The sequence below is a fragment of the Barbus barbus genome (assembly GCF_936440315.1).
Source record: "Barbus barbus genome assembly, chromosome: 25".
Classification (NCBI taxonomy): domain Eukaryota; kingdom Metazoa; phylum Chordata; class Actinopteri; order Cypriniformes; family Cyprinidae; genus Barbus; species Barbus barbus.
This window is the reverse complement of record NC_136753.1, coordinates 5,942,213-5,956,212: the sequence shown is the minus strand read 5'-3', so window position 1 is coordinate 5,956,212 and position 14,000 is coordinate 5,942,213. Positions and strand designations below refer to the sequence as shown.

The 14,000-nt window shown below is 37.7% G+C and overlaps 1 protein-coding gene across 2 annotated transcripts; it reads left to right on the top strand.

Annotated features, from left to right (window-relative positions):
- Nucleotides 1-227: 227 nt before the first annotated feature.
- On the top strand, nt 228-13,843 carry LOC306844516 (mitogen-activated protein kinase kinase kinase 2-like). 2 transcript variants are annotated; one of them, XM_079376715.1, is made up of 17 exons: nt 228-715; nt 2,486-2,558; nt 2,687-2,802; nt 3,716-3,756; nt 4,576-4,675; nt 4,772-4,885; nt 4,986-5,082; nt 5,383-5,513; nt 5,606-5,685; nt 8,222-8,289; nt 8,388-8,480; nt 8,592-8,810; nt 9,556-9,704; nt 9,790-9,921; nt 10,304-10,433; nt 10,779-10,956; nt 11,458-13,843. In XM_079376715.1, exons 2-17 carry the CDS (start codon nt 2,555-2,557, stop codon nt 11,675-11,677), a joined length of 1,872 nt encoding a protein of 623 aa, XP_079232841.1. In that variant the 5' UTR covers nt 228-715; nt 2,486-2,554; the 3' UTR covers nt 11,678-13,843. The 2 variants fall into 2 exon arrangements, with proteins under 2 accessions (XP_079232841.1, XP_079232842.1); XM_079376716.1 differs by lacking the exon at nt 228-715 and adding an exon at nt 2,046-2,137.
- The last annotated feature ends 157 nt before the right edge of the window (nt 13,844-14,000 follow it).

Genomic DNA, 14,000 nt, shown 5'->3' with positions numbered 1-14,000 from the left:
ATTTCAAATAACCAAGCGAAATATGTCAAATACATGCTGTAGCGTGAGGTGCATTTGCGCACGCAGCAAACATGTGCCTGCAAATCAAATGGGAGTTATTTAGCAAGAATTCCATGTTCTGATTGGTCAAGAGGAAGCGAACCACGTTCTCTGATTGGCTAGAACTTGACGCTGCGAGTCTGGCCATCCGAGGCATTAATTAAATGACAGTCGGCAGATGGCGCTGTGGAGTCACGTGAGTTATTTGAGTCAAAGGACAGCGGTGCTGTTCTAAAGTGGTGTGTGTCTGCGTGTGTTTTTAAGTGGACTTAATGTCTAACAGCTTTTGCTAAATGTGGCGTACGCTCTTTTGGGTTAATTTTCTGACCAGACCTTCTAATGCTTGTGCATTGCTATCGTCTTAGTTCGTGAATCTTTATATTCTTCTCTCAGTCTAACTGACAGCAGTTGATCTTCGTCAGGTCGAGCGCGCAGAATCTAACGTAAACAAACCCAGTTTCGCCGTCGATGATTAGCTGTTACCTTCCACAAACTCGCCTGGAATCACCGTCAGCGGCTTTCACCAACCTGTCAAGTGTGTTGGAGTCAGCGGGAGATGATTTGGCCGTGTAGTCAGGCCTTGGATTAAAGTTGAAGCCGTTTAATTCAGTCTGTCAGATTCGTCGCGAGGCCTTATATCTGTGGATGAGGAAGTGAACGGACCGAGCTCACCCAGGTGATCAACTACTTTTTATTGTTATCTGTTTTATTAGATGACTGCATGATAAAGGCATTTTAATCACATAAGACCGTAAAAAGCTCTCTGTTAGCGGTTAAAGCACAAAGTGGCTCGTTAGCATCTTGCCGCAATGCTAATTTTGGCCTAGAGAGCTAAGCGGCTAACTGTGTTTTTATAAATATGATTTAGGGCTGTAAGTTAGTTATATTTAACATTGTGTCTTGGTGCAGACGAGACAGAATTGAATACTAAAAGCCATTGTGACCTTAGTACAACATTAGTATGTAATCGTATTTGGTTACTTTGACCTGCCATAGTTTGACAGGTGCTAGCAAGCTAATCAATTAGCTTTGCGTGCCGTTAGAATGTATCCGTGCATTAATTTAAATCTTTTCTGAAATCGTCCTTTTGCAGTTTGTCATATTGTGTTTGTTATTTTGCCAGTTATTATGTTTTACTTGAACTGCCATACATGGCCATGAATGGGGTAGAACCTTGTCTCGACTTACGACTTGTTCTGATAAGATATATATATATATATATATATATATAATTTTTTATTTTTTTTGGTGAGTTTAAATCAAATACTTATATGTGTGTGTGTGTGTATCAGTCAAACTAGCTGCTGTTGTCATCTAGCGTCATTCAGTTCAGATTTTGACAGATGCCTGCTGAAGACAGTACAGTAACCGGGTCTTTTAAAGGAACAGTTAACCCAAAAATGAAAATGTTATTAAAATTTTTTCACCCTCAGGCCATCCAATATTACATGAGTTTGTTTCCTCATAGGAACACATATGGATAAATTTAGCATATCCTCACTTGCTCACCAATGGATCCTCTGTAGTGAATGGGTGCCATCATGTATTGTGAAGTGAATAAACAAATTCATCAACTCATTTTTAACTTCAAACTGATGTGTCCAGCTAAAGTCCTATATCCATAATATTGCTTTCACCAGTGAAAAAGTCATTTCATCTGAATGAGCAGAGAAATATGCACAGATCAAGCGACTTTTACAAGTGAAAACCGTTATAAACAAATATGTTAGTGGACTTTGATGGAGAAAAACAGAGGGTGGAGCTTTTTTTTTTTTTTTTAACTCGAGGAATTGTTACTATGGATTATAGACTTCTATATTTTGGCCAGAAGAAAGATTTAAAGTTAAAACGCCTTAATGACGGATTTGTTTCTTACAAACACACAGCTTTTCACTTCACAAGATGTTAATTGATGTAATAGAGTCGTGTGGTTTGCTTGTGGATTATTGTGATGTTTTTATCAGCTGTTTGGACTTTCATTCTGATGGCACCCATTCACTGTACAGGATCCATTGGTGAGCAAGTGATATAATGCCAAATTTCTCCAAATCTGTTTTGATAAAGAAACAAACTCATCTACATCTTGGATGGCCTGAGGGTGAGTGCATTTTTCAGCAATTTTTTTTGGGTGAACTATTCCTTTATTGAGAAACTATGATTCTAATGTCATGTGATAATTCTGAGTAATTGTAAAAAAAAAAAAAGTACTCGTAATTGTGGCCTAGTTGTAATTCCATATCCAACAGCATTGCTTTCCGATGTGCTGCTATATAAAGATGAACTGTTTTTTTTGCTGTTCTGCGGTAACGGAGAACAATTTAGTGCCAGTGATTTCACTAATAGATTGTTAATGGGTTATTGTCACTTAGCACAAATATTTTATGTTAATCTCATTAATAAATAATGGTATTATTTATGTAATAAAAATATTGTTTTCTTTGTATAGGAGAAAGGATCCCATTTCATGGGAGAATCCTCTTTCCTTTACTCCTGGGTGAACCGGTGATCTGTCAAAATGGGTATGTGGTCAGTTTTTAAAAATTTGTCAAAATACTGCAAGAATTTTTAGTAGTACAAAGGATGTAATCTGTGTTTATTGTGAGAGTTCATAAGTATAATAAGAATTTGTAATAAAAATATCTTGTAGATGAGCAGGAGGCCCTGAATTCCATCATGCAAGACCTGGCGGTGCTGCATCGATCCAGTCGACCATCTGGTCTGCCTGACCTGGGCAAACCCAAGGCCTCCTCTCCTAAGAACCAGGTCTGCATTGACTCTTTCGTTATTCACATCAGCACCAGCTACTTAGTGTTTTTTTTTTTTTCATTGTTTTTAAGAAACTCAGACTATAACTATGTAATGTAGAATAAAACATGTTATGACAAATGGGCATTATAAGTTATATTACAGCATTTACCACGTTTCTGTCACTTGAACACATACAAAGAGAACGTATACTGTAAAAGTGACCACTGTTAAATAAGGGTGATGACATGTTTAACTGTACACAGGTCTTCATACTAGAGCGTTACGTAATTTAAAATGTCTTGATATTTGTCAGTATTTATGTACCAATTTTTAGTCTGAGGATCACCAAACAGCCTATTAAACAGCATAAATTGATCCAAAATGTGCAATGTAAAATACAGAATCAATCTGGTGAAATTAATCAAACTTTTCTGCAACTCAGCATGTATTCTCTTCCTTTTTTACATTTTTGTTTTAATTATTGCATATTTATAATTTTATATACAAATATTAATATAAATAGCATATAAAAGCAATATTTTTCTAAATATATTTTGCAAAAACATTTTAATAAATGAAAAATACCATAGAGACTTCAATGATCATCAGTGATTCGTTGAATACATGCATTGAAATAGACAGTTTGAACTAATTAATGGAACTTTAATGCCATTTTTTAATAAGAGGCACTGTTAAAATATCTGTATTAACAAAACTGAGACAAGGACAGTTCGTGAAACTAATCTATCAACACAGTCACAGGCACTGATATTGCTATCAATTCTTATTTTCTGTTATACACAGATATCATTGTGAATCTACATTTATATTGAATATTGTCTGTGTTTCCCGGTGCTGTTTCACACTGTTGTGAATAAGAAACGGTGTGCATTGATAGATGGGTAAAACTGTGTTTTCTTGTCCACAGAATGATGTAAGGGTGAAGTTTGAGTACAGAGGAGAGAAGAGGTAATGACCACAATTCCTGCTTCTGCTCTGCATCACTTCCTATTTTTAGCACTTCCCTCTTGAGGTTTCTCTTAATTAAACCTGTCTGACAGAGTCCTGTAGACGCTGGTAATGGATCGTGTTTTAGCTAGTCCAAATCTGCGTTTTTATTCCCACTTTTATTCACTTTACATATGATGCTTTGGTCTAAGCCAAATTAACTAGGGGCTCCTTATTTAGTGAAAGTGTTAGTGGATTAGTGATGTAGTTTTGGGTTGTCATGTGTTTGTGTGCATCCGAGTGTGTGTCTTAATGTGTTTTTGTGCGTTTATGCAAAGACTAAGAACCAAACACTGCCAGAATAGATGCCACGCTGGAATATGAATTAATGATTTTTATTTGTTTTTGTAAATCAGTGTTGGGGGTAACACATTACAAGTCATGTGAGTTACGCAATCGGATTACTTTTCTCAAGTAACTAGTAAAGTAATGCATTACTTTTAATTTTACAATGAAATATGAGTTACTTTTTCAAATAAGTAATGTAATTTACTTTATTTTCCCATTTATTCGCTGACACCTCTCTTGTCGCTGTCTTAAGAGAAATTGGGAAAAGAGAAAAAATGCATTTTTTTTTATGGAGTAACGCAATATCGCAATGCATTACTTTTAAAAGTAACTTTCCTCAACACTTTTGATCACTATAGCATAGAAAGCTTTAATACAAACCTAATTATGTAATTATTAAAATGAGAGAATGCATTTGGAGGGACCTTTTGCTTGATTTTGTCAAAGTAGCAGTTGATGGTGTGGTTTATAATGTATTATGTGTTATTTAAGGATCCTGCAGTTCCCTCGACCTGTCAGTCTTGAAGATCTGAGCGCCAAAGCTAAAATAGCATTTGGGCAGAGCATGGACCTGCATTACACCAATAATGAGGTAAAAGATGCTACTACAGCTTTATCATATTTATGATAGGCTTTCTGTTATGAAAACATTCAAATAAATTATGTTTTCCTTTTCTCTGTTCTGTAGCTTGTGATTCCGTTGAGTACTCAGGATGATCTGGATAAAGCTGTGGAGCTTTTGGATCGATCAGTGCATATGAAGAGCCTAAAAATCCTGCTTGTGCTCCCTTCCTGTACTCAGGTTAGTGGGCATTATAAACTACGTTCAGAGGAAAAGTGCTAGTCTGAGACCTGTAAACTAAGTTACAAGCTAAATTCATCAAATGTTCTTGTGCTTTCAGAACTCTGTCTCCAGCAAGGACCTGTTGCCAGCTCACGAGAACTTGGACAACACAGACTTCAGTGTTGCAGATAAAAAGAACATGCTGGCACTCATAGGTGGGTTGCACTCAGTGGTTTTGAATTGCATCCTTGACAGAAGTCAACATAAATACGAAATTGACTGCATTTACTTTTTTAAATGCACACTCTTGGCCTCACACTTTGAAAGAAAAAATCTCTTCATTATCTTTTATCAAAATATAGTGACTTACTCTTCTTCTGAAATTACTTTCCATTTGGGTTGATGTGACAAATCACTTTTCCTTTTCAATCCCACACCTTCCATCTACCAGTTTCCATCCTGTTCAGATTATGAAAGTGCATAAGGAATTTGTTGCTCTCTTGCTGCTTCTCCAGGTTCTCAGTCAACCGATCGTAGCTCTCCTCCTCCGGGCTATATTCCTGATGCTCTGCAGCAGGTGGCCAGAAACGGCTCTTTCACAAGCATCAACAGTGAGGGCGAATTCATACCAGAGAGCATGGACCAGGTACAAAGTCTCACTCATCTGGTTGAGCTGAGTAGCATAATCAGCCTGTGTTCTGACGGCTCATTTATCTTTTCCTGTTTTTCCCTCTATAGATGCTGGACCCTCTGTCTATGAGCAGTCCTGAGAATTCAGCGTCAGGCAGCTGTCCTTCACTGGACAGTCCACTTGATAGGTGAACAACTAACCCACACGTACATGTAGCCACAATCAAACTATTACTGAAAATGGTGCCTTGGCCATAGACTTCCTTTTAAAAATGCATTACTGAAAATGCAATCTGAACTTGTATCTACAGCATTCCTTTGGTATGTCAGGAAAAGTATTAATGCACCGAGATGCACCGATTGCAATCTTCTTGGCTGATTCCGATTTCCGTTTTTTTGTAAGAGTGACCTACCGATTTACTTTCTAAGAACTATGTTTGACAGCATAAAAAAAATGTAAATGCAAAAAATAATTGCATAATAAAATAAATTATTGAATATTACAGTTCCCCCGTCTGGACTAAGTTACAGATGTTCTCTCAAATAAACAGCTCTCAAAATAAAGTGTTCTGTGACTGGAAAGAGGTAGAAATAATTAACTGAAAATGAGTTGCTGTATATAACAAAACTGATGATATTTCCCACTGTTTATAAATGGTCATTTTTTTCCCTAACCTTATTAAATGTTATTTTTCACATCAAATTCTTACATTGTTTCAGTTAATTCAGTTAGAATAATGATACTGTAGAGCTGTCATTCAAATGAAATCAGTATCAACAAATGCCATCTTTCTACTGCAGGAAACGGAAGCTGCATCTGAAGTGGCATTAGATGTATTTACACAGACTGTTTGATGAAGCTGAGGTGCCATAAATGCATTTACACCGCAGAATTTCAAATGCATAAATAATTTTATAAAATTAATGTTTTAAATATTTTTTGAATATACAAAGAAGAAATTTGGAAAAATGCAGTGATACTTTTAAGTATGAGACCAAACCATCAGTAGGAGGCAGCAAATGACTGTTTTAATGAGCGAGTCATTTAGTCATTCATTTAAACTGATTCGTTCAAATGGCTCATTCATTCAGAATCGAGGTAAATTACTTTTCTTTATGAATGGGTTACCGAATCATTAACTCCCTCGATCGTTCAAAAACATGGATTCATTCAGTAACCAAACACGCTGTGTGTTGCTGGGAGACAGGGGCCAGTTGTATAAACCTAGCCTCTATGTTAAAAGTATGAGTTTGAGCAACTTGCCAAAGGGCTATCAGTCTTATTTTTGGATTCAACTTAGATTAATCTAGGCTTTTATGTTACTGAATTTAAAAGAATATGACCAGTCTTGAAGGAAAAAATGAGAAGACTAACTTATAAGACTAGTCTAAACCTTTTATGCAACTGGCCCCAGTTCTGCTGTGGCTTTGATTAGAATGATTTTCTTCAGCAAAATTGAGCAAAAACAGTCCATATTGTGCCTAAAATCAAGTCACTTAATTTTAACTTGATATTCGGGGAAACATCTTGGTCGTATAATGTTGCTTGCCTAAATCTTATATTATTTATACATTTTTTGTGTGTGTTGCGCTCATTTGTTTTGATTTCTGCACAAATCTCTCTCTCTCACTCAGACAGGATGCGCAAGCCTCATCTGGCTTTACATTATCAGTTGCTGTTTACTCTGAATGCATAAATTCAGAATCATTCTTGCTTAAATTATTGGTGGCCAAGTTTCAGTGCTTCACTAGTAGGGGTGGGCGATATATCGAACGAGATTGTGATGCGCATCTTGTCAGTAAATCCGGTTCCGTAAATAGCGGTAAATCTCCATCACCTGCTTTCAAATGGAGCGGCATTTAATACACAGAGCCGTAGTTCACTGACAAGCTATGCAATATCGCGTTCATTATTGCAGATGAATCGCCTTCGCAATATCACATTCATTATCGAAGGTGATTCATCTGCAATAATGAACGCGATCTTGCATAGCTTGTCAGTGAACTACAGCTCTGTGTATTAAATGCCGCTCCATTTGAAAGCAGGTGATGAAGATTTACCATTTACGACAATCGCGTTCGATATATATAGATATATATTGAAATTTTAATTTGAGTAAAATTCTCTATAACTTGCCCCTCTAAAAAATCTTGGACCAGCGTTAATCGAGTCCTGTGGTTCCCTCACAGTTTACTTTAGCCCTACACGTATTACAAATTGCGAACTTTGTGTCTTCTTCACTCACAGTGGAGAAGTGACATGTTTTCATGCAGATGTAAGAGTAAATGTGACATCAAAATGGACCAGCTCAAATCGTCCGACTGACCGCAGACTCATTGGTCCAGGCTAATCATGTGGAAAATCGTCTAATTCCGGTCCCCGCCTGGTCGATCGGTGCATCTCTTGTATTAAGCAGCACAACTGTTTTTAACATTAATAAGAAGAAATGATCCTTGAGGATTGATTTCTGAGGATCATGTGGCATTGAAGGCCGAAGTAATGGCTGCTGAAAATTCTTCCGTCACAGGAATAAATTACGTTTGAAAATATATTAAAATAGAAAAAGCATTATTTAAAATAGTAATAATACTGTTTTTGCTTTTTTGATCAAATAAATGCTGCCTTGGTGAGTATGAGAGACTTTTTGAACAGTAATGTACAGTTACTGCATATAGTTAAATTAAAATGCTTTAAATTTGTTTTTTTTGATGGATATCTTACAGTGATACCTATCCTAAATCCCGTATGCCTCGAGCCCTGAGCTACCCTGATAACCATCAAGAGTTCCCTGGTAAGATGTTGCTGATCTTTCTGCTTTGATGTCACATAAATACTAACGTTAGATTGCATTTCTAAGTCTATCTTGATTGTTTCTGCTCTGTTTCACAGAGTACGATATACCAGTGTTTGAAAAAACAGGGAAGGGAGGAACCTATCCTAGGCGATATCCCATCTCGATTGGTCTGCACGACTACAGTGATGGTGAGATTATGTTGGACCTTGGCCATAAACACAAGCTTTGGTAATCTTTCCAATATGCAAAATCAAGCTAGCATGCACTGTTCCTAAATTGGATCATCTTTCTCCACTCAGGGCGAAAGACCTTTCCCAGGGCGCGGCGGACTCAGGCTCATGGTTTTCGTTCTCCAGTGAGTTTCAGTCCAACAGAGCAGCAGAGCCCCAGCACTAGCAGTGGAAGCAGCATCTTTACTCCTGAGCTAGAGGAACCGGGACGCAGACGCCGTGGCAGCGACATAGAGCCCAGTTCTAACCCCACACTCTCAGTCATGGACATCAGCCCTCCAAGCCGCTGTGAGTGCATTTAGGGTTTAGAGGAGAACATCTACTGTTTGTACCAGTTTCATTTGTACTAACAATGTTCCCATTGTGGCTGATCTAATGTTAACTTGACATGCAGATGAAGCTTATTATAGTTCTGATTTGTCAGATGTGACATTACTAATTATAGCTTGAGTTTGAGGTGTGCATTTGTAATTTGCTCAGATGCAAATTTATGTTGCTTTCCAATAACCAAATATTTTAAGGGTATTTTATATACGTTCCCTTTCAAAATACATTTATTCAGTAAGGATGTGTTAAATTGAGCAAAAGTAACAGTAAAGACATTTATGGTGTTAAAAGATTTCTATTTAAAAAATTCTGTTGTTTTAAGCTTTCTAATCAATTAAAAAATTAAGCAGCAGAACATTTTTAACTGGTATAATAATAAATGTTAATTGAGCTCCAAATCAGCATATTAGACTGATTTCTGAAGAGTTATGTGAGATCGAAGACTGGAGTAATGACTGCAGTAATATCTTAGCCTAGTTTTCTTCATCCAATCATAGTACTATCCTACAAATGTCTTAACCTACTAGAAATTGCCCTTTATGATTGCATTATCTATAAAACAATTTTTATAGTCTTTAATAAATTATATATCCACTAAAACATGATGGACTAGCAAAATCATTTAAATAAATTGGTCAAAATGCAGAGGGGAAACTCTGTATAGTGTGTTGTTCTCTGTATAATCGTCTCTTTCCTTTGTTTATAGCCCCTCGGGCTCCCACAAACTGGCGTCTAGGGAAGCTTTTGGGGCAAGGAGCATTCGGGCGAGTGTTTCTTTGCTATGACGCAGACACCGGCAGAGAACTGGCTGTTAAACAGGTGCAGTTTGACCCAGATAGCCCAGAAACCAGCAAGGTGACCATTGTTTTCCAGGCTTTGTACAGTGAAAAAAGGTGTCTAGTGAACCTTTGCACTTATCGTGGTTTGTATGTGTGTGCAGGAGGTGAGTGCTCTGGAGTGTGAGATTCAGCTGCTGAAAAATCTATTCCATGAGCGCATTGTTCAGTACTATGGCTGCTTGCGAGACACACATGAAAGAACTCTTTCCATTTTTATGGAGTACATGCCCGGGGTAAGTATGTGCTATTCACTTGAACGCACATGTTCTTGTATGCTTACTGTGTTTCTAAAGTTTTTTTAAATTAAAATATAATTTATTACAAAAATACCTGAATGTGTATGTTTAAGTACGTTGTTGTATGTAATTACATTGATGTTAATCTTACAAACATTAAATATACAAAACACACTAACAGTTCTTAGTTCTTTTCAAATCAGACATGACTAAAACGGTAACATGAGACATTAATTCAGTAACTGCCCTAATGGATTCACTTACTGTTCATTTACTGAATATTTATCCTTGTAAATGACTTGCAGTCAGGAAAACTACTTCCAGTAAGGACTGTGTAGATACTGTCTTTCTTTTGACGTACTGATTTTATGTTCTACAGGGCTCCATTAAAGACCAGCTGAAGTCTTATGGTGCTCTGACGGAGAACGTCACTCGTAAATATACACGGCAGATACTAGAAGGCGTGTGCTACCTACACAGTAACATGATCGTCCATAGAGATATCAAAGGTGAACCAACTGCATGCAGTGTTGTCAGTTATGATGAACTGAATGTTTTGTAATATTTATTTATACACATAGATGCAATACATGTAGCACTCAAACTTCTTTTGTTATTGAATGCCTAAAACTTCTAATGCTTCTGCATGTACATTAGCAAAATATTCACACTTCTTTTAAAAATGAACATTGGCAGAGTTGACTGTTTGTCTTTGAATGAAACGGAGTCCGTACTATTGTCATTACATTTTATGCTATAAACTGTTACTTTAGACATTTTTATGTTTAATTTATAATCTCACTTATTCATTCCCTCCGTGATTAACTTTTTTCCCTGTTCTTTTATTCATACAGGTGCCAATATCCTTCGGGACTCAGCAGGTAACGTGAAGCTGGGTGACTTTGGAGCGAGTCGGCGGCTCCAGACCATCTGCCTGTCGGGAACGGGCATCAAGTCAGTGACAGGTACACCTTACTGGATGAGCCCTGAGGTCATCAGTGGAGAGGGGTACGGCAGGAAAGCTGATGTCTGGTAAGCCCTTAAAGTCTGCATGAAATAAAAATTAATTTGCATCTTTTTTTGTAAATACTTTATTGCAAATGTTTTTACCTCCTAAATTTTAATTAAAATGTCATAAATTGATGGCAAAATTACAGACTTATCTCTGGTGACGTCTCCAAACATTTAATCTACTTAATCCATCCCTTTCTTACAATTGACTGCATATTTATGTTCATATGTCTGTATTCAGTCAACAACCGATGGGTAGAACCAAGTTTCAATATTCTGTTTAACTTGAATATACATCACAACATGGAAGAAAAAAGCTACCTCCATTTCAGTGTGACTTTAAACCTCTTAAGCTGAAATTGTGATACTTTTGGGGTTCTACAATAAGGACCTCTGATGGCACTGGGTCAGTGTAATAGACTCTGTCCAGTTTCTAGCATGTTGTAAGAACACTGAGAAACGATTGTGTATGTTTTTGGGTGTCTCACTTCAACTATGATAATAATTCCTCCCTGATTCCAGGAGCATTGGCTGCACTGTGGTGGAGATGTTAACTCAGCGGCCACCCTGGGCGGAGTATGAAGCAATGGCAGCCATTTTTAAAATCGCCACACAGCCCACCAACCCCACTCTACCGCCTCACGTGTCGGACCACTGCCGCGATTTCCTTAAACGGATTTTTGTGGAGACTAAGCAGCGTCCAGCTGCTGAGGAGCTATTACGGCACACTTTCGTGCACTAGCCACTCTCCCTTCCATCTCTGACCAATCAGAGACTTCCAAAAGTGTCTGTAGGACCATCCCCTTTTCAGACTCCTCCCAGCAGGCCTACGAGCCCCTACTCGGACCAGAGCGCATAGCGAAGACGGCAGTGGCCTAATCTCACACCTCTGCTGGAGCAGGATGGTGATTTGGAGCAGCTTGATTCTGTACGAAAACATTGCACCTTAATTTCACTCAGGGGTAAGTACCCCTAAAGACTAAACGGATATCGGTACCCCCCAAAAAACTTGAGGATGTTGTCTTTTAAAGGCTTTCTTTTATTCATTTTGAATGTTTTGATAACCCCCATTATTGTGGAGAGCCTTTGCTCTGGGGAGTCCGGTTGGGTTCTGGATGCCATGTCTGAATGTCAACCCCAGAACAAGGCAGGTACACCAATACGCTGCTAAAGGGTAAAAGGAAAAAATGAAACGGAACGGAATAGATGACAGGATGCATGGGACTCTCCAGCCCGGCTGTCATGGCTTCTAAAAGTTCTAATTTTCTTGCACAGTCCTAAACGTACACACCATAAAACATACACGCGCACACACACACGTACATGAACTCGGATGGAAGATCTTACTGTAGAATATTTACTCACTATGCTGTACAAACGTTTGGTTTGCTGAACTCTCTCTCACTTTCTGATCACAACCACATGCCGGAGTGTATTTGCTCTTATAGCTCTAGAATTCGTCAGGATCTTGTACCCGTTTCTGCTTTATTTCTGTTTTTACTGTGTGCCTTTTTACAAATTCTCCTTCCTCCTCTTTTTTTTTTTTTTTGTATTCTGCTCTGTCTTAAGTGTCCCATAATTTTTCTAGAATTTTATAGGTTTAATGCACAGCTACTCACAAGTCTTTCTGACTTTGTCTGTACAGGAATTATTTAGGACAGTTCAGCTCTTCACACTGTTTCTAGATCAGCATAAACAGCCTCTGCCTTTTCCCCCTTTGGTCCATCTGCTGGCAAACTGATCTCGGGTCAGGTTCACCTGTGTGTTCTCTTAATACAGTGCCGTACACTTCAATCTGATCAGGTAGGCAGGTTGAATACACACTCACTCACCAAAGCAAAAAAAAAAACCCGGACCACACAGGCAGGGTTTAGTGCCTGGACATTTTACAGTAAGAATCGCTCTGATTCTAGTATAAATCTCAAGAACATAGAAAGCTCAGAGTCCGAAACTTTCGTATGCGTTTTTTTCGTATTCATCATCCTTTTCTATCAAACTGCTTGCTACGAATGCAAAATCACAGAATATTGAACCTGATCCTAATTTTTTTATGACGGACCAATGTTTCAAAGGCAGTGTGTAAACATGATTGCCTCAACGTGAGGTCGCGTCATATTTTTTTAACGTGTGAAAATTTCGGACGAGAATTTCAGACTCCGTGTGCAAAGACCTTTAGAGTTGAATAGAGAAATGGATTGCTCTCAATGAAAGTTGACACTGTAAGTGCACTTCTAGTGAAGACTACACAACCTGGATCCGTTCTGCTATTTTCAATACCAGATGTCTGATGTTCCAATTCCTCAGAAGTCTACTTCACTCTAATGTATTTCCGTAGGTTTCAGAATATGCAGAATTTCACAAATCCTAACAATACTCAGCACTTGACAGTACTAACGGTTTGCCTATAAATGAACCTCGCTATCCCACGATGCCTTGGGACAGGACGCTTCACCCCGTACACACTCTTTGTCAAGCACTTGGCTACACTCCTACACTCTCCTCCACGTAGTGCTCTAATGCCTGCCTTCAGACGTAGTTGATAAAGCACCTTTTGGGGTAACCCTCATTCCTTCCTTAATCCATTAGGTTTGTTTTCTTCATTCCTTGTGGCACAATCTGCAGTTCTTAATTAGAAACCTATTTATTCTTCCCCTCTCATAATTATGAGAGTATGGTATTAATGAGTTAGCATATGCTTATGTGAATTTAATAATCGTAGAATGGAATCACAATTAAAATTTAAGCAGCGATTTCATATTGCTTGCTTATAGTGACCTGAGAATAAGAATAAGCTTCATACTTGTGGTCCGTTCACACAGGACACGTTCTTGTGTTCTCTCTCTGTGAATACATTTTTTTTTTTTGCACATGTGGGTCAATGACAGAATGCCATTATCTTATTTTATTTAAAAAAAAAAAAAAAAAAAAAAAGAGACTGTCCTGATATCATAAAAAACAACTTTTTTGTTTTTTTTTTAAGAAAATTTTAGTTTTTTTATGATATCAGGACAGTCTTTTTTTTTTTTTAAGAAAAAAGTAATTTGACTGAAGATGAAGATAAAAAC

Bases quoted from the DNA above. Each gene is read 5' to 3' on its own strand.
- LOC306844516 (XM_079376715.1), top strand. The intron at 5,514-5,605 runs GTACAAAGTCTC...TTCCCTCTATAG, and splicing joins TACCAGAGAGCATGGACCAG to ATGCTGGACCCTCTGTCTAT. The intron at 8,290-8,387 runs GTAAGATGTTGC...TCTGTTTCACAG, and splicing joins TAACCATCAAGAGTTCCCTG to AGTACGATATACCAGTGTTT.